A 26,489-nucleotide genomic window follows, 5' to 3' on the forward strand; every position below is an offset into this window, starting at 1 on the left:
CCTTTTCTTTTGTTTGAGAATCACCTTTCTGGTTGCGAGTTTGATTGTTTATATCAGTTTGAGTCTGTGCAGAATTGGAAGATGCAGTGCCCTTCAGTGCTGTTTCCTGCCCAGTTGTGCCAACACCATTTTCAGTTTAACCTACATATGTTGATGTGTGATTGTAAGTTCTCACCTTGTGCCAGTTACCTGTTTTAAGGACTGCTGATGGCTTTTCTTTCCTTTTATGTAAGATAAATATTTGCTACCTCATAGTAAAGATATTTATTTATGACTATGACCTCAATTCTTGCTGAAACTTACTGTTTAATTCTGCCTGGTTTTAAAGTGAGTCAGGGCTCTCCCTACTGGTAAGAAGTTAAAATCTTCCATCATGCATCCTCTGTCACACAACGCAAATTACTTCCATAGATGATTTACTCAACACATACATTTTTCTATTTAGTCATCCACTACTGTCGCTAAAAAGGGATCCGTTGCCCACAAATGGACAGAAATGACAAGTGGACTTTCAACAGTGCACTGAACTCAATGTTTATCCATCAAGGCATCAGGTGTTCTTGAAGAATTAGGGACTCGCTGGACATGTTAATACACAAGCCAAAATAACAATCAGACTTCCAATAGATGGTATGTTTATTCTGGCGTTAATGCATGAACCAAACTGTCCACCACTGTGGGTACACAAAACCAGGAAGTCCCCCTACGATAAATACTATTTTCATGACTCTACCACCATTTACCTTTAGTTTAACAATCACATTGGTTAGTTTCCTCTCAGAAAACCCCCTGGTAGTAACTAGGTTACAGTTCTACTAGTAATTTCTCACTCCTTATATTCTCTTATTCCTCTCTTTAATAGTTTTATGAAGTATTTAATAATAACTTTTGGTGGGGGGGGGCAGGAAATAATTATTTGGAACTAGGGACATGTGTTTTTTTGGGGGGGGGGAACAACGGAATTGTCAATATTCATACGCCATGACTCGTCACCTGTAAGGCAAGCACTGTACAAAGACGTGTGCAGTGTTTTAATTAAAATCTATCACAGGTGTTCATCTATTACATAATTTGATGTTGGTCTTCTCTTGCTGAGACGGAACCCATTGCTGCAACACAAACAGAACGGGCAACATTGATCCAACATCTGTCGTAGCCCACACACTGACAATGTAACAACTGAAATGGAAGAGTAAAGATTAATTCCAGGACATTATAACGTGAGGTTTATTCATCAAGGCACAACAACAGTCTCATCCCAAAGGTCAAAAGGATGTTCCTATATGAGGTAGAACAAACAAGGGGGTACATCTCTGGATAACGCTGTCAACACCCCAGACAGCACCCTTCGATGAAGTGCACTTCGTTTGGCCAGGGCCTTCAGGGTTTTAAACAAAGGTTATGCGGTATGTAGCTAACAGGGTGCCACACGATTCACAACTCTGATATTCACCATAACACCGTAATGCATCAGTCGTGTTTTTGGACGACAGTACTAGTATGGTGATACAACACGGTGAATCAGGTACAACAACATGTTTGACTGTCACTGAAGTGTGAAAAGCTGGTTCATTCCTTCAGAATAATGAGAAATGGCCCCAGAGTTGGGGCCGTGGCCTAATTTACCATCTCACAGTGCAATGTCCGCCACTGTGGCCAAGTGCGGTCGAAGGTACCCTGAGGTTCCAGCATAGGGCAGCGCTGATTGGCTCTGTGCTGATTGGCTCCGCCCTTCCGGCTGTGGACGGATGACGCATCAGCCAGGGTCGCAGTGTGATGAGAACCTCTGTGTGGTTGTCATGACGAGGCCATATTCTAGGATTTAACATCGCAAAACTGGTTGGTGGTCATGACGAGGCCATATTCTAGGATTTAACATCGCAAAACTGGTTGGTGGTCATGACGAGGCCATATTCTAGGATTTAACATCACAAAACTGGTTGGTTGTCATGACGAGGCCATATTCTAGGATTTAACATCACAAAACTGGTTGGTTGTCATGACGAGGCCATATTCTAGGATTTAACATCGCAAAACTGGGAGAGGGAAACATTGGGGTGAAATCCGGGTGGTGACATAATGTTCAGGTGTGGTCTGTGCTGTCGGCAGAAACTCTGCATAATGTTTGGACTGAAGTGCAGGCCACAACACATTCTTCTACTGGACCAGCTTCCATGGCACCGGTATGAACTTTATTAACATGGTCTTCCACGATCAATGGAGACAGTCCTGTCACACAGAATGTGCTTAAAAATAAATACTCATGAAAGATGTGTGCGCGTGTGTGTCTTCATATTATAACTTGATCATCCTTATTTGTCTCTACTACAAGGCCCACTACTTGGTTTTGACAAAGGTTCATGGTGGTTTGGGTTTCGCCGATGGATATCAAGCTAGAGGTGTTCATGGTTGCTGGTTTAGACTGTAGCTCTTTATCGATGTAATAATGAACAGTGGTTTTCTGAGTGTGAAGAGTCCAATCCTCACTCCCATGGATAAGTCCCTCCAGCATGTCTCTCTCTCGCCAGACACTCCAACCAGAGTCAGTGGCTATTTGAGGAGACCTTGTGTAGACAGTTAGGTTTGGTGAGAGTTTGAGGCCAGACAAACAGTCCCTTGGTTAATGTGAATCGCTTCCTGTCTGCATGCAGATGTGTGCAGATATCACATTGACTAAAGGGGGTTTTCCATCCCCACTAACCCCCTGGTCCGTCGCCTGGTCCGTAGCCCTCTTTGTACTCAGCTTAGTAGAATGCTGGTTGGCAGTATTGCTTTCAGCGCAGTGTGAAAACTAAAAAGCAATGAAGCATCAACGCAAAACATAATTTAAAAACACTAAGACATCTCAAGTGTTTGTGCAAGGTAGAGCAACGCTAAGTGTTGAATGTTTTTTTGTTTTTTTTTCTATTACAAAAATACACAGACAGAAAGTACAATGTCTCCGGAAGAAATACCAGCCAGTCTATATCTCCATCTCCATGTGTAACATCCTAAATGACACTCTATTCCCTATATAGTGCACTAGTTTTGACCAGGACCCCATAGGGAATAAGGCGTGATTTGAGACGCCGACCATCGTCCTATCTCTGTCACAGTAACATGGTACTACAGGCAGCCTGGAGGACCAGGACGAAGGTGCCGCCCCAGGAGACCAGGCCTGGAGAGTGGCCCTCAAGGGACTCCCAGACCTGGCTTGAGGTGCAGGACTCTGGGGGGTGGGTGTTGCCAGGGCTGGGGGTTGTGGCTGCGTCCCTCTCCAGGCGGAAGTCGTGGGACAAGGCTGAGAACGACGCGGGACCATACGGGACCGCCAGCGTCTCCATCAACACACGGTGGCCTGGGTACGTCACCTGTCGAGATCACAACAACTGATCGGTCAGTGTATTGATCAGATATCACAGTGTAAACTAGACACGCACAACACCGACTGATCTGTTATTAATAGATTGATAGACTGATTTTGCCACAGTTGTATACAGCCGAAGATAGAGAACTGTACAGCTAAATATGTTCTACATACGAACTGAGTTAAATTAACTAAATATAAAATAAACATTTGTCGTCCCAAGTTTCCAAATAACTGTGGGAACGTTCTTATTTGTTTGTTTGACCCATGCCTTAGAGACCACCCAGAGGCCAGAGTGTAAGTGGCATAAAAATATACAAACATTTGTTGAGTGAGACGACATTCCTTAATGGCAGTCCAATCTCTAGTCAGATTGGGAGCAACACTGTGCAACTCTCACTCAGAAGGTTTCCAAAATGGGACACGTCTCTGTCACGCGCTACCATGAAGCCTGATCGGAGGTAGCACACTTCATAGGGCATAGTTGGACCATTTAAGAAGTAGATTCAGAGTTTGTCCCTCAGTGAGCGAGTGCCTCTCCACACAGGGTTACAACAATGATCATTTCAGAAGTTTACCTAGCGTTGTAAGCTGCTTGTTCTGTAGAAAACCACATAAATAACATTTAGGCCACTTAGCAGACAATCTTATTGTGTACGCGTATTTGTCTGTGAGTGCACATATTTCAATACTTTGTTTTAATAACTACAACAAAAAAAAAAGCATAATCTAGTGCAGTGGTTCCCAACCATGGGTATTAGGACCCCTGGGGGTACTTGGCCTCTCCACAGGGGGTACTTGAAAACACTCATGACACCATGAAAACCTGAAACCTTTTGGGGGTACAGTAACTGAAAAAGGTTGGGAGACACTGGTCTAGTGCACGGGGCCTAACCAAGCCTCACAAACTAGTAGGTGACATCAGGGCTACACTGTCAGACGCTGTCCTCTGAATGCCACTATGAAATGTTTAGCCTCCATTCGGCTTGATTTATTTCAGCAGCTACATTGCTTCTCAGTCCACTGTGATTAACTGCATTTAGTCTGTGTGTGGTTTGACATCTCAAATGGCACTTTATATCCTGAAATAGGGATCAAAAGTATAGTGCGCTGACTTCCATTTCGGACAGATGAACAAGGAGGGTTGAACAGATAAACTGGAATTGTGGGAGTAGTCATAGTTGGTAGTAATAGTAGTAGTAGTAATATTACCCTATTACAACTTCCACCATCAGCCACTAGAGGGTGCTGTCTCACCTTGAACGTGTAGTTGCCAGGCAGCAGCAGCCTGTAGTATTCTCCATTGCTGTCTGTTCTGAAGGGACAGAGGTTAGGTCTGCCCTCCACCTCCACCAGAGAATTCTGTACTGGCTTTCCATCTGCGTCCAACACCTGCCCTTTCACACCTATAGACACACACACACACACGACGAAAGAAGAGCCTGAGCAAGAAAATCAACACCAACCAACCCAACCCAGTTGCTTCTCAGTCTTCTTAGGTAGATGATACCCTTTTTTCCCTACTGACAGGGCTTGGCGTTTCCCCCCATTTGACTCCACTGGAATTAATTAACAAGCCGGCGCCCCCATTCCGTGCTTTCCTCTGCACAAAGCAGGGGAAACCATGTGTGATTATTATGAGAAAAGCTTTTGACTGTGACACGGCGTGGGCTGCTGACCTTTACATCAGGATCAGATTATACGGGTGAATGTCGAGGTGTTGGTCTCATCCTGGATGAGTGTCTGCATGACACCGTGGGCGTGTCCCTAACCTCTACATGAGTAAAACTACATCTGATATGAGCCCTACGGGAACACCATCTGCCGTATCACGTGGAAAAACAAAAGACACACCTCGAGCTGACATTCAATCGTGTCCACATGTCACACATAAACAAGACAACATTCATTATAACAACACTTCATTCTACTTATAACTACATTCTGAATGACATTATAAATTATAAAGTGAAACGATCAACCCAGCATTTATTAAATGAAACACTTAAAACACGCGTCGATCTTACTGCCCACCCAGCAGAGGTGGTGAGTGTGGCAACAGTACTGACCCAGATGGACCTGTTGCATGTAGGCCAGCAGCGCGTCCCGGTTGGCGTCCCAGAAGCCCGGCAGCTCACTCTCATTGGGGAATTTACAGCAGGACAGCTCCAGAGTGATCTCCAGACACTGGCCCCACACATAGTTGTAGTCCTGCATGCCACCTGTAAAGCAAGGGTCAGGCCTCGAGTTGGACACGTGGGCGAGAACCACGTCCCCCGGCGTTCTCTCGTCAACCCGTGGGAACCCTAAACACAGTTCTAGGCTCCGCAGGCTGAAGGAACGGCGGACGTTTTGACCGACGCGGTCATTAAATGACAGGCATTTCCCACTTCCCTCCCTCTCCTGGCACTGGTTTGTTTAAATCACAGTTGTCAACGGAGGGCGTTACGTTGTTGTCACCAGATTACCGAGCTCTGTTAAGTCGCTCGTGTGAAGAAAAGCGTCCGCTATGTTACTAAAACGACACGCGAATGTAATACATCTGCTCTATTATGAATACTCTTTGTCGGGAGCTCGAACGCAGAGTGGACCAACCTGGTAGGGGGTACCAGTTGTAGCCATTGGTGATGCCGTCCGTGAAGTCCTTGGAGTCGTAGCACTGGTCGCCCTTGTGCATGAGTGTGTGTGTGTAGGAGTAGGTCTTCGCCAGGTGGACAAACACGTCATTGTCAGGGGTGATGCTGGAACCGCCCTTCAGTTCCGCACCTGGAAGACCAAGCATAAAGTCAGAGGCCGAGTCCCATACGGCACCCTGTTCCCTTTATAGAACACTACTTTATGGCGAGGGCCCTTGGGTCGTTCAGGAATCGGCCTGACTGACGTGACATGACAGTGAAACCATTTCGCTTCCAGGTCGAAGCATGTGTTTGGTGGACCAGTGGCTTGGGATGTTTTTTTTCCTATTCAGACAGTACTGGGTTTCCTGCCTAGCGTGAATCTGCCTTTCTAAAATCAATTCCGCCTCACTCTGTGGGCAGTGTGCTTTTCCTGGGAGCCAAGTCTGCCAGGGTCAGAATCTCTGGACAGCAAGGCCATGCTCAGAGCCTGGACATAGTCAAGGTGTGTCTTGAAGTTGGGTCAGTCGTCATGGCCAGGTCAGGCCACTGTGTACTATTTGTTTTGGACAAGGCAGCATTAATGCTTTTGGGTTCGTTCTGTCTAGTATGTGAAATTGTTATGCTTTAGCAATTCTCGTTTAGTTGGATTTCATTGTCTTGCCCTCCTGGGGCTCTGTGGGCCCTGTTTGGGTCTGTTAACGCAAGGTTTGAGCGTTTTATGTGCTTGTGAAATGTTCGATCTTTTGATTTCACAACCATATAGGTCATGAGTGCATGTGTGTGTGTGTGTGTGTGTGTGTGTGTGTGTGTGTGTGTGTGTGTGTAGGAGTAGGTCTTCGCCAGGGGCACAAACACGTTATTGTCAGGGGTGATGCTGGAACCGCCCTATGTCCTACAACTCCCACTCTCTCTTTGTCTGTCTCCCTCTGTCTGTCTGTCTCTCTTTATGTCTGTCTCTCCTTGTCTGTCTGAAACTCTTTCAGCTGTCGGCTGGAAACAAACAAACACCAAACTATCAACTGTAATTATAGCAAATGACTGTCCTCATGCTCCCTGCCTCCATTTTCTTCTCCTTCTGACCTCCTCTCTCCATCCCTCTCTCCACTCCTATATTTTTCATCCTCCAAGTCCTTTCTCTGTTGCCATCTCTTTTTCTTCTCTCTCGGTTCCCCCAGCCCTTTTCCCTCCCTCCCTCTGTGCGTGTTGATGTAACGTGCCTTTGTTGCTGTTGTCGTATGGATAGCTGGCCACCACAGCCCCTCCATGCAGGTTGGCAGACAGGACGAAGCTCTCCGTCTTCAGCCAGTCAATAATGGCTCTCACCTCCATCTCTCTGGTTCCACTCTCCTTAGAAAAGGCATCGGGGAAGTTCCGGTTCAGATCGACACCGTTCTTGTTGAACCTAAGGCGGGGAACCACACGTCAAAAGACCGAACCAGATGTAGACAGAGGACAGACCGTCAGACTTGGAATGTGTTTGTTCCAGTTCGTGTTTATTTCCACCCCACATAGCAGCGAAGGTAAAGGAGCCCCATTGGACATAACCAATGGCATGGGACTATCTAAACACAGTTTCGTTTAGAGCATACAGGACTCATGGGGGCCTATCAGAAGTCACAAACAACTGCTAGTGTTTCATTCTTTTTTCTACAGACTCTTTGCTCAGACATTCAGAGTGGCAACATCCAAAATAGCACCCTAATTGCCATATAGGGCACTACTACCACATGGCTCCCATTCACAGTAGTTCACCATACAGGGAACATTGGCAACACAGACAGTGACTCTCAGGGCTCTGATGCCCATTTGGTATCATCAGTCCACTGTCATTGGTCCATTCATGAGATTCAGGCTGGGTTTCATTGACAGAATGTCTGCAGTGGCTGTTTACCCACTGGGCTCCTGACACATTGAGAAGCCCGGAGAGAAGACACCAAACACTCAATGCAAACAGTCGCTAACTGGGACTTTGTCTTCCTAGTGGCCTCTCGGCCCTGTGATGACATTCAGATCGACTTGACGGGTTCAGATGCCCATAGAAACAGAGCAAGAACAGACACTAATTCCATTTATATGGTGATGCCTGTACCAACATTCCATTCATGAAGTTTAGACTGAGACTGCAAATAAAATGTCTGCTGTTAGTCCAGAACTGAGAGAGAGAGAGAGAGATGGACAAATAGAGTGTGAGAGGAGAGATACGGAGAAAGCGTAAGGAGAGGCGAAGAAGAGAAGGGCAGAGGCTCCGAGCGGAGGTGGAGAAAGTGCCAGGATGTTTGCCGACCTTGTCAGCGGCAGAGCGTGGCCGGCCCGGGGTGCGAGGCTCATTAGGTAAACATTATATGGCTACCCCCCCCCCCCTCCTCTGCCTCTCCCCCTCCCCTCCCCTCCCTCCCCTCCTCCTCCTCCTCTCCCCTCCCTCCCCAGTGCACAGAGAGCTCTTTGTCCTCACGTTGCCTCTCAAGGAATCGCAGCTCGGCTATCGTCAAGGGAAGGACCTCGCGGTTTGATTCAATTTTGTACTGCGTCCCAAAATGGCACCCTACCCCCTCGGTAGTGCACTCATTTCAGCCAGAGTGTCCCGGTGCACTGCTTCATATAGGGAAAAGGATGCAAGTTAGGACGCGTGCCGAGGCTGTGAAAATGTCTCAGGGAGTAGAAGAATGTAATGCATTTGTATGTCAGGGTCCCTTGGTTTCCTGAACACAGAGGCTTCATGCATCTCCCAAACAGCACACTCATCCTCCAGACAGTCCAAACCGTCACACGTATTACGTATCAGGCGACACTGTGTGTCAAATAGAATTAGTATGTTTTTACCTCTCAGGTATTAGATTATTCATCCATTCACTCACAGTTCCCACTGCTTTCCAGGAATTGCAACGTGCATGGTGTGTTTAGTACTGTGAGGCTAGCCTTGTGGCGTGTTTAGTACTGTGAGGCTAGCCTTGTGGTGTGTTTAGTACTGTGAGGCTAGCCTTGTGGTGTGTTTAGTACTGTGAGGCTAGCCTTGTGGCGTGTTTAGTACTGTGAGGCTAGACTCATGGCGTGTTTTGTACAGTGAGGCTAGCCTTGTGGCGTGTTTAGTACTGTGAGGCTAGCCTTGTGGCGTGTTTAGTACTGTGAGGCTAGCCTTGTGGCGTGTTTAGTACTGTGAGGCAAGCCTTGTGGCGTGTTTAGTACTGTGAGGCAAGCCTTGTGGCGTGTTTAATACTATGAGGCTAGCCTCGTGGCGTGTTTAGTACTATGAGGCTAGCCTCGTGGCGTGTTTAATACTATGAGGCTAGCCTTGTGGCGTGTTTAATACTATGAGGCTAGCCTCGTGGCGTGTTTAATACTATGAGGCTAGCCTCGTGGCGTTTTTAATACTATGAGGCTTGCCTTGTGGCGTGTTTAGTACTGTGAGGCTAGCTTCGTGGCGTGTTTAATACTATGAGGCTAGCCTCGTGGCATGTTTAATACTATGAGGCTAGCCTCGTGGCGTGTTTAATACTATGAGGCTAGCCTCGTCGTGTGTTTAATACTATGAGGCTAACCTCGTCGTGTGTTTAGTACTGTGAGGCTAGCACAATAAGGGAGAGCAGGTGCATCGTGGCGACTATTCCGGTTTTCCTCCTACCCTGTGGCTCAATGCCTGGTTCAGCAGGCTAATTCCCCCCCCAACCCTGGCCTTCCGGAGGTGATTATATAGCTGCTGTGGTCTGGAGGATGGAGGAGGCTAAGACAGGCAGGTTGACAGAATGCCTAGCCTAATTCTGATTCCACTCGTATACGCATTCACCACCCCTCAAGGATTTAAAAGCAATGTCTTGGCATGAAGGCTGAGCGTCTAGCATATTTCCTGACCTACACCAATCCATCGCTTTCGAACACTTCATGGGCAGTGAACAAGTGCACACTGAAGTGGGAAGGGAAGAGCCAGCATTTGGCTCCAGTCGCGGGTCAACGCAGCACATCCAGAACACCATGTTTCTTGCATCAACATATCTAAGGGGGAAGGGTGCACTCCATTGCCTTTTAACTTGGACGTTTTAAAATAAACTGAAAGCACACAGTACATACTGGCGGCTGGGGGTCTGAAAACCCAGCGGTTTGAAACAAACATGATGCATGTTAAATCTGTTTTAACCCTGTTTCTTGTTAACAGGATTGTAACCATTTTGCTGCGAACATTTGTTTAGGGGAATAGAAACTGTTTATGATTGTTCCAGCTGAAGCTCGTTAGCGGACAGAGGAAAACAAATGGAGCGCGGAGTTTGACTCGACTAGGCTGACAGGCTTTTTCTGCTTTCACTTACTGAAAATCAAGCTTATCAGAAAACATTCTGGTCATTAATACTGGGGTCAGCAACAGGCCATCACAAGGAGCCTTTACAGTGTTCACAAACACAGCAACATGTATTGTGACAGAAGTCAATGTGGAAAATGTATAATCATAGAAATGACATGACATGCTGATTAGCCGACACTTACAGCCAAAGCAAACCTACAGTCAAGCACGCATTTTACACACAAATGGTCCCAGGAATCAAACCCCCTACTGACATTGCAAGCACCATGTCTACCAATTGAGAAGCAGAGGACCGTAATATATATTTATGGAGGTCTCTACTCACAGATAATAACAGCCCATTACAATGTTTGTTTCTCTGTTACCTCAGCAAGGACACTACCTGACATTTACAAGCACCCTATTCCGTTTTTAATGCATTGGTCCTGGTCAAATGTAGTGCAGTATATACGGAATAGGGTTCCATTTGAGATGCTATCAGAAATAGATGAGAACATTTGAGAACAATTTCTATCTGTGGGACATTTCCGTTGTTTATAAAGCAATATTTACACTTACCAGTCTTACCACTTTCAGGGTAGAGAGAGAAGCAAAAAAGAGCAGTTGAGAGAGAGAGCGTGGGAGAGAGAACAAAAGGGAGAGAGCAAAAGGACAGAATGAGGGAGAGAGACAGAGCGATACAAAGGAAAGAGAGAAAGATGAAGAGAGTGAATTAGGAGAGCCAGCATGTGGAGGGAGAACAAAGTTACCATAAACATACTCCCTAAACAGCCCAGAATGTGTTTTTAATAAGGCTCCTGCAATTGACCCTCGCTGATCTGCATCATGACATCTGCATCATGCCAGAGCCCCAGAGACTGGGGGCCCTCTGCATCATGCCAGAGCCCCAGAGACTGGGGGCCCTCTGCATCATGCCAGAGCCCCAGAGACTGGGGGCCCTCTGCATCATGCCAGAGCCCCAGAGACTGTGTAAAGTTTACAACCTGTTTACTCTTGTTGACTCGCTCAACATGTAATTTACTCAAGGGAGAAGCAGAGCCGAATGACAAAGCCACTCCCCATAGCAACTAATGTCTTCTGTGTCCATACCTGTCTCACCCCTCATCCTCAACTGTCATCCTCAGCCCTCATCCTCACCCTTGCATTCCTCTTGCTCAGCCTCAGGGTCTTTTTTCCAGCCTAGAATCAGTCCCACTAAGTTGACAGCAGCTTTAGTCCTGCAGTCAGTGGGCCATGTGCGTGTCTGTCCGTGCGTGTGACCGCACCTTGCAGGTGTACATTGTGGTTAGTCTGTTGTGATCTGTGTGAAATTAGTAATTGTGGGTTTTAAACAACATTTCAACACCTCCTCTGATCTGGGTGTGTGCGAGTTGTGAAACAGCGTGCGAGTGACTAACAGAGATAACACAACAAGGATCCACTGCTGGTAACAGAGAAAACGCATACGAGCGGCAAAGTGTGTGTGGGTTTGTGTGTGTGTGTGTGTGTGCGCACGTGAACTTATGCCAGTGGGTTCATATTTGACTAAAACCTTTCACCAGGGTTATGTACGGATGGGTTTAGGGTCAGAGTGTTATTTTGGGGTCAAGGGGCGCGTTGTAGTTAGGTGATGGGAGAAGATACGATGCTGAATGACAATAACCTTTTGTTTCCCCACTAGGACAGAGACTCTCTAAAATGTCTGTAGTCTGGCAGTTCGACAATAAGCAAAACAACGAATTCTAGCTTCCCTGATAAGAATAATTAAAATATATCATTATTGACAATTTTCTTCTCGATTAGATGGAAACAAAGTATTGCACTTCAGTCAATCATTAATTTATCTACAGAATCAACATCTTGAAAGTACTTCATATTGACTATTTTCTAGCGCTGCTTTTCATTTGATAAGATTTCAGTTTATGGGTCCGTTTTTATTTCTATAGGACGATCCTGGACAAACAACCCATGACACAGAAAGAAGGATCCTTTAGCATGCTCATCTCCAACAGAGACAACAACAAAGACTACAAGGGCAGTGAAGAGTGGGAGAGTGGGAGAGACATGGGAAGACAGGGGCGGCACGATTAATAGAATGACGCTACGTCGTCCAATGGGACGGAAGTCTCTGGCATCATGGCCATCGATGCACCTATGCCTGGCCTTAAAGGTGCAGTGTGTAGAACGCTTCCCCTAACGTTAACAAGACAGAAATGACACAATGACACAGCTTGTCTCCTCCTCTTCCCTGACAAGACCGGAATAATATCATCCAGGCCAGGGTTAGGGTTAGGGTTTGGGGTGGGGGACAGTACTGCGAGTGTCTGTATGGAGTATGAGGAGACTACAAATCAATGCAAACTGATATACGGCACGTTTTTACAAAAAAAAGACAAATTTGACTTCAGATGTCTTCTGGTGATTTCTGCTTGAATGTCTGCTAGTAGCTCAATAGAAACCTCACATATGGCCTCTAATGCTTCACCAAAAAGTAATTTCCTTTGGCCGTTGTTCACTACTCCTACTGCTGGGTGGTCAGATGGACATGGAGCTCGTTGTGATTCATAGCAAACAAAAGGTCTGTCTTGGGGTTTTCCTAAGAGTGTCTGTAGTTTAGTTAAATACCTGGAATCCCTTAATTCTATGCAATGACACGCCGAAGTGGCGGCCACAACCTGAGCAGCATGAGCCATCTGGAAAGCGGACCAATACAGGGTTTCCTCTTAAAAGCCCTGCATGAGATAATTGGCGTCTTCTCATGTGAGTGGCACTGACATATTGTCCCACATACCCAACCACATAGTTATTACGAGTTTCCGCTTCAAGGTCAGTGCCTGTAAGCAGGTAGAAAACATCGCTCAAGTGTTGAGAAAGTTTGCATACTGGCAACAGCGCAAATGTAGCAAACGCCAACGCATTGTACATACTACAAGCTTTTAGACTGTAGGCCTACCTATAATCAGAAAATGCTTCCCACATGCTTCAGATGCTTGTTTTATTCAGTAAGCACATTATTTAGGCTAGGATTTCTATGATGAAAGGAGTGAGGCTCTAAATCATGTTTACAGTCACATGTTTGAAAATCGCAATTAATACAATTAAATTGCAATATTTGGGGGGGGGGGGAACAAACGTGATTGAATTTTTTATCCAAATCGTGCAGCCCTATAGACAGAGACAGACAAGGCAAGGACAGAGACACATGGAAGACAGAAGGAAATAGAAATAAAGAGAGAGAGAAAGAAATAGACCATAATAGACCACAGAAAGAAGGGAGGTGACCCACTCTGGTTTGTTGAAATACCACAGAGGTTTTACTGGGCACCGTGGCTTTGTCTTCCAACCAAATGGGACCCAATTCCCCTTATAGTGCACAACTTTTAACCACAAACCTTTTCTAGAACCCCATGGATCCTTATTCCCAACATTCCTCCTGTCGGTATTCACTGCATAAGAATATGCATAAGAAACTAAACTACTTCCACGAGCAGCCGAAGAAAATTCTTCACGGACATAACAAAATGTGCAGAAAAGCTTCCGTGTCGCTCAGTGTAATCAGGTCAAAGAACCAGTCCTCTTGTTTGCCATGCTCCCATGTCAGAGTGACATACAACCGAAAGGGGGGGGTGGTTCTGTGGCTTCAGGCTATTTGGGGGAGGACAGAGGAGAATTGCCGGGACCTGGTGTCCAACTAGTTGTAGCCACATGTGTGGAAAACATCTAATCAGCGGTAAGTCGCTGAAACTGTTTACATCAGCCTGTTTCTTGAACCACTTGTTACATTGCGGTCTCTGTTTGTTTGGTCTTGGCTAGCTCATCTTTCAGGTCGTCAGTAGCTAGCGCTCGTGATGATAACATTGTTGCCATCAGGAGCCGGGGCGTGAGGAACCCGCTACCGTATTAGTGAGAACGATGCCATTCTGTCTACACTGCCCTGCTATGGGCCCTGGTGAAACTAGTGCACCATAGGTGTCTTCTGGGAAGTGTGAAAAGAAATAAACCTGATAACTCTCAGACAGTCATTTGGGAAGTGCGAAAAGAAATAAACCTGATAACTCTCAGACAGACATAATGTATCCAGGATTGTTGAGTAACAACCTTATTTACAGGTCATAACATCGTAAAAACTCACTTGAAATCATACTGTGCTTTAACGGTTCCTTTTTGTTTTTTCATCCACACAGACATCCACACAGACCCAGGAATGTACTTGATGTAAAGAAGCCCACTACAACGAGACTAGACCAACACACCCTCCCAACTCCCCAAACAAGGAAGCGGGAAATACTGCCAAACCTCCCTTACCATCTGCAGACAAACAACATTATGTTATTCACAGGGGTAAAGTAGTACAGGAAAAAATTAAAATACGGAAACTAAACTAAATAAATAATTACGCAGAAATATATCCAGCATTGGTTAAGCAAGTTCAAAACCCCTTAATGAAGAATAACATTTTGAGTACCGTGACGTCGCCCGGTATGGCGCAGCCGGGGCCCCACCCCGGAGCCAGGCCCGGGGTTGGGGCTCGAATGCGAGCGCCTGGTGGCCGGGCCTTCCCCCATGGGGCCCGGCCGGGCTCAGCCCGAACGGGTGACGTGGGGCCGCCCTCCCGTGGGCTCACCACCCACAGGAGGGACCATAAGGGGCCGGTGCAAAGAGGATCGGGCGGCAGTCGAAGGCAGGGGCCTAGACAACCCGATCTCTGGACACAGAAACTGGCTCTAGGGACGTGGAATGTCACCTCGCTGGCGGGGAAGGAGCCTGAGTTAGTGCGTGAGGTTGAGAGGTTCCGATTAGAGGTAGTCGGGATCACCTCTACGCACGGCTTGGGCTCTGGAACCACACTCCTTGAGAGAGGATGGACTCTTCACCACTCTGGAGTTGCCCATGGTGAGAGGCGGCGGGCTGGTGTGGGTTTGCTCATAGCTCCCCAGCTCTGCCGCCATGTGTTGGAGTTTACCCCGGTGAACGAGAGGGTCGTTTCCCTGCGCCTACGGGTCGGGGATAGGTCTCTCACTGTTGTTTGTGCCTACGGGCCGAACCGCAGTGCAGAGTACCCGACCTTCTTGGAGTCTCTGGGAGGGGTGCTGGAAAGTGCTCCGACTGGGGACTCTATTGTTCTACTGGGGGACTTCAACGCCCACGTGGGCAACGACAGTGACACCTGGAGGGGCGTGATTGGGAGGAACGGCCCCCCTGATCTGAACCCGAGTGGTGTTCAGTTATTGGACTTCTGTGCTAGTCACAGTTTGTCCATGACGAACACCATGTTCAAGCATAAGGGTGTCCATCAGTGCACGTGGCACCAGGACACCCTAGGCCGCAGGTCGATGATCGACTTTGTTGTCGTCTCATCTGACCTGCGGCCGTATGTCTTGGACACTCGGGTGAAGAGAGGGGCGGAGCTGTCAACTGATCACCACCTGGTGGTGAGTTGGATCCGATGGTGGGGGAGGAAGCTGGACAGACTCGGCAGGCCCAAGCGTACTGTAAGGGTCTGCTGGGAACGTCTGGCCGAGTCTCCTGTCAGAGAGATCTTTAACTCCCACCTCCGGCAGAGCTTCGACTGGATCCCGAGGGAGGTTGGAGATATTGAGTCCGAGTGGACCATGTTCTCCACCGCCATTGTCGAAGCGGCCGCTCGGAGCTGTGGCCGTAAGGTCTCCGGTGCCTGTCGAGGCGGCAATCCCCGAACCCGGTGGTGGACACCGGAAGTAAGGGATGCCGTCAAGCTGAAGAAGGAGTCCTATCAGGCCTGGTTGGCTTGTGGGACTCCTGAGGCAGCTGACGGGTACCGACAGGCCAAGCGGGCTGCAGCCCGGGTGGTTGTGGAGGCAAAAACTCGGGCCTGGGAGGAGTTCGGTGAGGCCATGGAGAAGGACTATCGGCTGGCCTCGAAGAGATTCTGGCAAACCATCCGGCGCCTCAGGAGAGGGAAACAGTGCCCTACCAACGCTGTTTACAGTAGAGGTGGGCAGCTGTTGACCTCAACTGAGGATGTCGTCGGGCGGTGGAAGGAGTACTTCGAGGATCTCCTCAATCCCGCTGACATGTCTTCCATTGAGGAAGCAGAGGATGAGGGCTCAGTGGTGGACTCGTCCATCACCCGGGCTGAAGTCACAGAGGTGGTCAAGAAACTCCTCGGTGGCAAGGCACCGGGGGTGGATGAGATCCGCCCTGAGTACCTCAAGTCTCTGGATGTTGTAGGGCTGTCTTGGTTGACACGCCTGTGCAACATCGCGTGGCGGTCGGGGACAGTGCCTCTGGGATGGCAGACCGGGGTGGTGGTCCCTCTTTTTAAGAAGGGGGACCGGAGGGTGTGTTCCAACTATAGGGGGATCACACTTCTCAGCCTCCCCGGGAAAGTCTATGCCAGGGTTCTGGAGAGGAGAATACGGCCGATAGTAGAACCTCGGATTCAGGAGGAACAGTGTGGTTTTCGTCCGGGCCGTGGAACACTGGACCAGCTCTATACCCTCTACGGGGTGTTGGAGGGTTCATGGGAGTTTGCCCAACCAATCCACATGTGTTTTGTGGATTTGGAGAAGGCATTCGACTGTGTCCCTCGCGGCATCTTGTGGAGGGTGCTTGGGGAATATGGGGTCCTGGGTCCTTTGCTAAGGGCTGTCAGGTCCCTATACAACCGAAGCAGGAGCTTGGTCCGCATTGCCGGCAGTAAGTCAGACTTGTTCCCAGTGCATGTTGGACTCCGGCAGGGCTGCCCTTTGTCACCGGTTCTGTTTGTAATTTTTATGGACAGAATTTCTAGGCGCAGCCAGGGGCCGGAGGGTGTCAGGTTTGGGGACCACACGATTTCGTCTCTGCTCTTTGCAGATGATGTTGTCGTGTTGGCCCCTTCTAACCAGGACCTTCAGCATGCACTGGGACGGTTTGCAGCCGAGTGTGAAGCGGTGGGGATGAAAATCAGTACCTCCAAATCCGAGGCCATGGTCCTCAGTCGGAAAAGGGTGGCTTGCCCACTTCAGGTTGGTGGAGAGTGCCTGCCTCAAGTGGAGGAGTTTAAGTATCTAGGGGTCTTGTTCACGAGTGAGGGAAGGATGGAACGGGAGATTGACAGACGGATCGGTGCAGCTTCTGCAGTAATGCAGTCGATGTATCGGTCTGTCGTGGTGAAGAAAGAGCTGAGCCGCAAGGCGAAGCTCTCGATTTACCAGTCAATCTACGTTCCTACTCTCACCTATGGTCATGAGCTTTGGGTCATGACCGAAAGGACAAGATCCCGGATACAGGCGGCCGAAATGAGTTTTCTCCGCAGGGTGGCTGGGCGATCCCTTAGAGATAGGGTGAGAAGCTCGGTCACCCGGGAGGAGCTCAGAGTAGAGCCGTTGCTCCTCCACATCGAGAGGGGTCAGCTGAGGTGGCTTGGGCATCTTTTTCGGATGCCTCCGGAACGCCTTCCTGGGAAGGTGTTCCGGTCCCATCCCACCGGGAGGAGACCCCGGGGAAGACCTAGGACACGCTGGAGGGACTATGTCTCCCGGCTGGCCTGGGAACGCCTCGGTGTCCCCCCGGAAGAGCTAGAGGAAGTGTCTGGGGAGAGGGAAGTCTGGGCATCCCTGCTTAGACTGCTGCCCCCGCGACCCGGCCCCGGATAAGCGGTAGAAGATGGATGGATGGTTAAGCATGAGGCTGGTCAGGCTGGAAACGTTCTAAAGGGCTACAGAACGACAAGAACACAACGTCCTCCCGCGGAACGCTTGGCTTGAACCAGGACCCGGTCTGGTCAGGGATGTCTCTGCCCAGTCACGACAGGAGTGAGAGGAAGGGTTTGTGTCACAGTAGGACCGAGGTGTTTAGACCCTGACAGTTATTCCGAGAGTTTAATAACTCGGGCTTCAAAGATAGAAAAGGTGATAAATCTAGGGAAACTGCTAGAAAAGTTGGACAGAGATGTTGGAGACTTGAGTCGCTGGTTGAATTCAACACAGAAAATGTTGTAAGTGTCGCATAAGGAACAGCTCAGGTGTGACGTCTGAAGCCCAGTCAGGATATAAGCAAAGAGGGGATTTTTAACAAAAGGACTAATTAAAACAATTATATATAGGCAGAAATGCACTAAAATAGCCTGTTCAAGGTTTTGTGTGTGTGAGTATGCGTATGTACACGAGACATCTTTGAAAACACTCTATTTCTAGTGACTTCCTGCCTTTCCAAGCAACCACAACATCATCAACAAGCCAGTGTGTGTATGTGCGTGCTTCTGTGTATGCGCATGTGTGTGTGTGTGTGTGTGTGTGTGTGTGTACACGTGTATGTACGTGTGTGCGTGCATGCGCATGCGCGTAATCTCCTTTCATTCTGCAGTTCACAGACTCTCCCATGTAGTCCTCGCTAATTGCAGAGTAGCAGTCACGACTCGAGATCCATAATTGGTCTGGAGGACGTCTTCCTGTGTCCGGTCACTCGGATGACAGAAAAGACTAAAGGGCCAGTGTTTCCGGTCATACGGCCCTGTGCTGTCGGCTGCTGTGTGGGCCTATCGGTCGGCTGGCTGCCACTCAGCCCCACCCTGCCCCCACATGCCCTCTGTGTTTGGGCTGAAAACATGAGCACACAGGGGGTAAACGATAAAGGTTGTGTAGGGATGTGTTTGTTTTATCCCAACCACCTAAACACACGCCGTGAAGGACACTGCACAGACGAACGGACGGGACAGGCAGACTAGTCGATAATGTTAGTAGATGGTGTCATTTGGAAACTGCGTTGTCATACTGAAAACGGTTCCGAGACACCATCACCATGACCACGTGTCATTTAGAGGCAGAAAGCAAGGCTGTCATCGGCTTCAATCATAACATCTTTAAACCTGTTGTGTTGTTATTACTCAAGTTTTTCTCTGTTTTTTTTTTTGTGAGAACCCTTGCCTGTGTGTGTTTGTGCGTTTGTGTGTGTGTCAGAGTTCCTGTTTTACTGTCTGATAGAGGACCAGCTGTCCATTAACATGGACCGGAGGTCCTCGCTATGATAGTAAAATTCAAGTGAGGACATTTGGCTGCTCCTTAGTTTAACAAGAAGCTTTATCTGAATAGAGTAGGGTGTTAGAAATTGGGTTAGGGTTAAGTTTAGGCATTAAGGTTTAGGGTAAGGGTTTTGTTTAAGATTAGGCATAATGGTTAGGTAATAGAGGTTGGTGTTCGGGTTAAGGTTAGGGTAAGGTTTTGGGATCTCTGGTTACGAAAATATGTTTTTAATGATAATTAATTGTTGATCCTCACATAGATAGTAGTATGAACACATATACTTGTATGTGTTCCAGATCAACAGCAAGTGAAACACTTGAATAAAGATGGTCTGTCTTCAGGCTGAGACTTCCTGTTAATCAGAATGTTGATGACAATGAATGTCGGAAAGCAATTGCATCTACAAATGTCTCAGATTAGTCTCCAGGCCCAGGGAGGCGTCGATTCGGAACATAATGTTCCAGGAATTTGCACAAAAAAACTAGTGGTTTTCCAGATCCTGCTTTGTCAGATTTCCCGCTCATTCCCTTATGATTCCTTGGAATTTTCCAACCAGGATTTTGAGCGCCCCTGCCTAGGTTCCCAGCCTAGGTTGAACATATTGTGGACTGGCACATAGCTCTGCTCCTGGCATTTCAAGCCAATTTATGTTCCAGCCGACATCTGCAGCATTTCACATGAATTTAATGTCCACAGACGTCTGGCACATTCCCTTTAAAAGGGACGCTGTTGATAGAGTGAGGCCTTCTCTAGTCAAAATGTGTGTTTGATTGAATCCTGGCCATAGTGTCAGTTTACCAGTTTCAGAGAGGACACTGTCAGTTACACCACCATATGCTTTAAAAAAAAACATACAGTTTCTTCAGCTTTCCTGTCAGAAACCCTTATTCGGTTCCAGAGAGAAAATGTTTTGGTTCCCTTATGAATCCATTCTTGTGTGTATACCTCCAGTGGGGCTTTGTGGAGAGCGAGTATCAAATGGTGAATAGGGAATAGGGCGCCAGTTGGGACTACAGTCACAACCCAAAATCCTTGGAGTTTCATCTGCGACATGATACCTTACCCCCCCCCCCCGCCCACACACACACACACACACACAAAATTCTGATTTGAGATCTCTCAGGGTGTTAGAGACAATGGGAGAGGTTCTCCGGTGTATCATCGTTCAGTGGAAAGGGGATGCCACCCAACTCCTTATGTTGCTGCTTTTGTTTTGAGCGCTGCATAGGGAAAACTACTATTTGGGATGGAGAGGAAGTCACATTCTAGCAAACCAAAAATGGTTCTGTGAAGGCTCCCATAATATTCTTTAGGTTGTAGCAAACACATAAACTGTCTGTTGTTCAGATAATTGGACAGTGTTTGGCTCATGTTCCGCCCAACAACATTGTCTGTTCTTCTATTACATTAGCTACAAACCTAATGGGAATGTTTTAGCTAGTGTCCGGAGAACATTCCAAGGACAACTGATTTAAAACATAACAAACATCTTGTTATTTGCGATGTTATCATCCAAATGTACCATAATAAAATACCCAGAATCCCTGTTTCCTGCTTTACTCTCATGCAGTCCCTCTGATCGAGGTTAATTCCCCAATCGCACGCACACACTCACACACCCACACACACAGTATCTCACCTCCCCTGAGAGTACATGCAGTCCCTATTGGAGGACTCAAAGCCGTCCGGATTCATGGAAACCAGGATGTGGACTCGCGTGCTGTTCAGGAGGCGTGTCACCAACTGGTCCTTGAGGTAACCACGGGTCAGGTAATCAATCAGCTGGAGGAGAAGAACTCGGCCCACCACCTGCAGAGCACACAATATAAATCAACAGTGCTACAACACCCAATATAAATCAACACTGTGTTACAACACAAAATATGAAACAACACTGGGGTACCACACCCAATATAAATCCACACGGTGTTACCACACAATATAAAACAACAATGTGATACAACAGAGTGCCTCAGAAATAAAACACAAAAATCATTCATTACTAAATGCCTGAGTGTGGTGTTATACTGCGGCAGACAGAAAAGGAGATAAACAGCCAAACTCTTTGTTGGTAATATTGTTTGAGCAGAGACCATTGTGTTTATGTATCTGAGTCCTTTTCCTTATAATAAATCTGTGTACAAATTCCAGCTAGCAAATACTGATCTGAGAACCAAAGGTCTCTTTCTGTGAGAGAGTGGTTTTCCTAGTTTTATATCTGCATAAAAAAAATTCCACAACTATAAACAGAATTATAAAAAAAAACTAAAAATACCCTTTTCATCCTTGTAATGAAAACATTCTTAGGGTTTCCTGAGGCCTCGTCCGCATGTACACAGGTTTTAAAACTGTTTTTTTTTCTCCTTCGTTCTTGAAAAAAACAACAACAATGGCGTGAGTGTTTGATGTAGCAGTGACCTCAGCAGTGCATTCTGACACCTCTGGCCCTCAATATAGTGGGAGAGTAACTGTACATTTGTGTGAAAATATGTAAAAAAATCCCTGTTAGCAAAATAAAAACCAGCACTATTTTGGCTATGTCCGTCATTACACAAAATTGCCTCATGTAAACAAAGGAGATAATGGCGCACAATCTGATGTTACAAGCTAGGGGTATCGCGATATACCAGTACTGACAATAACCGTGATATTTAAAAAATGAAATACTGATATCATGTTAATAATACACATATGATAATATCATATTCAGAAGGCGAAAGTGAAGTTGTATTTTCCCAGAAACCAGTTATTCGATACCTTATTCATGTCACTTATAGACAAACGATGCATGTGCTTAAACAAGGTAACTGGACCTATCAACTCGTTAGCCCCACTAGAACCCCCGGGAGAGATCTGCAAAGACATTCCATTTTTGTAGCCCATTCACATGGAAAAAAAGGACATTGTATTTTTCCCAAAACTCCTCTCGGTTTTTCTATAGCTTATTCATGGACAAACAATGCATGTGCTTAAACTACAACTCTGGACCTATACACTAACGTTTGAATTAACGCCTTTTCGTAGCCTATTTAGGTGAAAATGTTTTGTATTTTGCCAAAACCTCATGGATCTTTTGTTTATCTAGCTGCCTTTTCATTATCCATTAAGTGTAATTGTTCTTTTTGTATGCTTTTATTTTTTTTATCTGTACAGTTATGGTTACAGACTCTCTCCACCTCCATACACTTGTATTGTGAGTGTAATTCATTTGCCAAAAAATAAAAAAATTAAATAACACATTCAAGAAAGTTGAAGATGAATTTGACAGATAGCTATTTTTTTCTTCACATTTTTTATAGATTTTTATAATATATTTTTTCATATATTTTTTAATAATTTATAATATCATTAATCTGATATCGTGACAGCCCTATTACATGCCAAAATCTACATTTTCCCTGTCTACATGTAACCACTAAAAACTGATTTTCTGAAAATCTTCACCCTGGAAGGAGTTTTTCAAAACTTTTGTTTTCAGTGACCTAAAACACAGTTTGCATGTGAAAGAAAGGCCAAAACGCATAGAAAAACACCAGTTTTGAAAAATACCCGTGTACGTGTGGACTAGGCATAAGAGGCACATGTCTAAGCCATTGCATGTCTGCGACCTTGCCCAGGAGTCCCTCAAAAGATAGTCAGACAGGGCTGCCTTGGCACATCTCTCTCTAGCGACCTCTTGTGGCAGGTCAGAAGCCTGCAAGCTAAACTCTGCTTAGCTGAAGGAGAGCTCTTCCTGATTAACTTCCTGGTTGAGCCAGTAGTGTGATAAGAAGCAGGGAGTTGCTGTGAAAAGACCAAGGCGATAATCATGAATTGAACATGATGAAATTGATGGGGCAAAACATTTGTACAATTGTGAGTATGGGGGACGACATTCACAGAACCTCTGTGTAACCTATTGATAATTCTCCCGCATATTTTACTTCAGGGTTTAAGTGATTTGCTCCAAATTAACATTCCAAATTAACATTCCAAGACCTGACAAAATGCTTCAAAATGCTTCACAACTAATATGAAGCCAAAAGAATATGTTCTCACAACTTCCAAGGAACCATCTGTGCTAGCTGAGGTTCTTCCCTTGAGACCCTTCACTCATTCTGTCTCCCCTTCCAGCTCCCTCCGGGATTTTGTGTTTAGTATGACTAATCTGTGGCGACCTTAAGACCAGCACGTAATTCCACTTGGTCTCGGATTGATCAAATCCGCACTCACAAAAGATCTCCTACCGAATACCTTAACAGCCAGCTAAAGCAATACCCTCCCCCCCCCCCTAGCCAGTAGTAATCAACAAGCCCTACGCCAACACTACAGGACTGTAGTCCGACTAACCACAGCAGTACACAACAACACATCACGTACAATATACTTACAGTACACACACACACACACATAATATCACTAAGTTCATCAGTCTGTGCCAAGAAAACAAGTTTTTCACCCATAAATGAAACAGTAAGTCCAGGCATAAAGAAGACCAGACAATCCAGCGGGAATGACAGGGATCACTTTAGTTGCGTGATAGAACTTTGACATTTCCGTAAACCATCGAGCATGTGTTAACAGACAGAGTGTGTGTTTTCCAAAGAGTTTAAGGAGTGTCATGGAGTACACTGTAGTCAGAATGGTGGCTTGACTGGCTTTCTGACATATTTAACAGGATATATTTTTAGCAGAGAACTGGGTTAAGCCGTAAGTGTGCTGTGATCTAGTGGTATTATAAAAAGCATGACAAGTGCCACGTAGGCAGCAATGTAACTGTAAATGTGACTAAAGCAGAGGCATCATTGTTTTTAGACTAGGATTAGTTTGCCACATGACACAGCTAACATCTCTGTACTCAAACTCTTTTGTTCCACACGCATGTCAGTTTGTGTGGCAATGTCAGCTGGTGACTGCTTTGAAGAGGTGAACAAGAAAAATAGAACCTAACACTAAGATCAGTCTACCAAAGAGATGTTGTAAACCCACTGGCCCAAAAACTGAGGAAGAGATAACAATGACTGTCACAAATAAAAACACAGGCGACAGTTTCAGCCATAGGATTCTATGGAACTGGAAATCACTGTACTCCTTTTGATCGGAGCCCCATGGACTCTGGTCGTAAGCAGTGCAGACTACACTGTAAGGAATAGGGTGCTATTTGGGACGCCTATCCTGCTATGACTGATGCTGATCCAGGAAGGGATTTTGAACGCCTGTTAACGGTGACGCCTGGAGGCGATGGGGGTTTTGGTCCCTCGGTCCCACAGAAAGTGCGTCTCAAATTGCACCCTATTCCCCTAAACAGCACAATAGACTTTTGCAGTGCACTGTGCGCAGAGTAGGGTCGTCTCCGTTTTGCCGGTGAATGTACACTCCCCTTACGGTCCCCATGGTCGGGCGGAAGACTGTAATCAGAAGTGTACATCCAGGGGTGAACTGGCCGACCCCGCCTGGGAGTTGGGAGATCATAGCTGGGAGTCAGAGGGAGGCGGTCAGCTAATGAAGGCTTGTTTTTGGTCAATGACAGCACCGAAACATGAATTAGTTGAAACGGAAGGAGGAATACTGGAGAATGCTACTCAATGTGTAAAAGATGTGTCCAGAGACCCAAATGGCTCCCTAGTCACGGTTAGAGTTCAGCACTGCAGGGCCCTCTGCTCATGGATCACTGCACAGTGGGTCTGAAAACATCTGTCTCACCAAAACTCCCTCCCCTATCTTCCTCCCCTGTTTCATATGAACAATCCAGAATATACTGCATCTTCACAGACCTGTCTAAGTAGTATATTATAATCTTCTATATACCTCTACCTCACCCCTTAACCCCTATACCCCTCTACCTCACCCCTTAACCTCTATACCCCTCTACCTCACCCCTTAACCTCTATACCCCTCTACATTATCCCTTAACCTCTATACCCCTCTACCTCACCCCTTAACCTCTATACCCCTCTACCTCACCCCTTAACCTCTATACCCCTCTACATTATCCTTTAACCTCTACCTCAGCCCTTAAGCTCTACTGTCTTACACCTCTTCACCTAACTCTTAATGCTCGTAAGGGGACTCCAATAACCTAATTCAGTACTACCCATTCAGTAACTCAAAAAAGTTAAAGAAGTTGGAATTTTGAGAGAAGTAACGAGAGAGAGAGAGAGAGAGAGAGAGAGAGAGAGAGAGAGAGAGAGAGAGAGAGAGAGAGAGAGAGAGAGAGAGAGAGAGAGAGAGAGAGAGAGAGAGAGAGAGAGAGAGAGAGAGAGAGAGAGAGAGAGAGAGAGAGAGAGAGAGAGAGAGAGAGAGAGAGAGAGAGAGAGAGAGAGAGAGAGAGAGAGAGAGAGAGAGAGAGAGAGAATTCACAACAGAGCCATTGTACACAGCTTGTCCAAACAACCGGGTTTTACCTCAGCCGGACGTGAAGCAGCATAATAATTCAAGACGGAAGTGAAAACTACTGGAGCGGAACTGGAAGAAGGGGGCTTGGACCTGTCAGTCACACCGTATTGGTTGTGTCCACTGGACCGGTGGGGACATTAGTCCCAAACGGCACCGACTCCATGCATTGCACCATTCCTGAGCAAGGTCACGTTTGGGAGCATCAGGTCAAGAAGGACGTTAGCAGATGAAGTCATTCATTGACCCCCGCCCCCCCCGATAAATCTCCCTATTCAGAGCACTTCTTAACAGAGGTCTCTGCTCAAAAGTGGCACGCCACAGTGTGAAAAAGGGTGTGATTTGGGAGGCAGCCATACCTCTGCCCTACTGACCATGTGAAACCTGTGGCTCACTACAACTGCATTCTAACAAAGTCACGGCAATTTACAATCAGTCACCTATTACCAGCAGCCCGTATTACAATTCAACCCTCATCCCAGTTCAAATGTCCAACAGCTACTGTATATTTGCTTTACAACACTTGGTCGGAGTTCACTAGACGGATATATATATATAGTTTATGTGAAGGGGCACTAGGGTCAGTCTCAATTATGCGCGGAGGTATCCTTTTGCTCTTTTTAATTTCTCAGGCATCCTGTTGAGGACCAGAGCCTGTGGACCACTAGTCAGGACTACCCAGCCTGACAACTCCCAGCTGTCCCTGCCCTGCCCACCTGGCCGTCCCTGCCCACAGCCCAACTGGTCATCCCTGCCCACTGCCCTCAGCTCCCCTGGTCGCTGCTGCCCACAGCCCCCCTGGTCATCCATGTACTTGTCCACCTGGTCGTCCCTGCACACTGCCCAGTGTTTGTTCCTGCCATCCACCAGTCACGACTACCCAGCCTGACAACTCCCAG

At 46.8% G+C, this 26,489-nt stretch overlaps 1 protein-coding gene across 3 annotated transcripts in view; it reads right to left on the bottom strand.

Moving 5' to 3' along the window:
- Positions 1-1,209: 1,209 nt before the first annotated feature.
- cpm (carboxypeptidase M) overlaps positions 1,210-26,489 on the bottom strand; it is a 37,800-nt gene continuing 12,520 nt past the window's right edge. For all 3 annotated transcript variants that reach the window (XM_020056281.3, XM_010882702.5, XM_010882704.5), the window contains 6 exons: positions 20,858-21,027; positions 7,182-7,366; positions 5,942-6,112; positions 5,416-5,568; positions 4,604-4,752; positions 1,210-3,350 (listed from right to left, as the gene is read on the bottom strand). In XM_020056281.3, coding sequence (XP_019911840.1) covers positions 3,090-3,350; positions 4,604-4,752; positions 5,416-5,568; positions 5,942-6,112; positions 7,182-7,366; positions 20,858-21,027 — 1,089 coding nt within the window. In that variant the 3' untranslated portion in view covers positions 1,210-3,089. The remainder of the gene's footprint in view (positions 3,351-4,603; positions 4,753-5,415; positions 5,569-5,941; positions 6,113-7,181; positions 7,367-20,857; positions 21,028-26,489) is intronic.

Source organism: Esox lucius, chromosome 18 (assembly GCF_011004845.1).
Source record: "Esox lucius isolate fEsoLuc1 chromosome 18, fEsoLuc1.pri, whole genome shotgun sequence".
Lineage (NCBI taxonomy): Eukaryota > Metazoa > Chordata > Actinopteri > Esociformes > Esocidae > Esox > Esox lucius.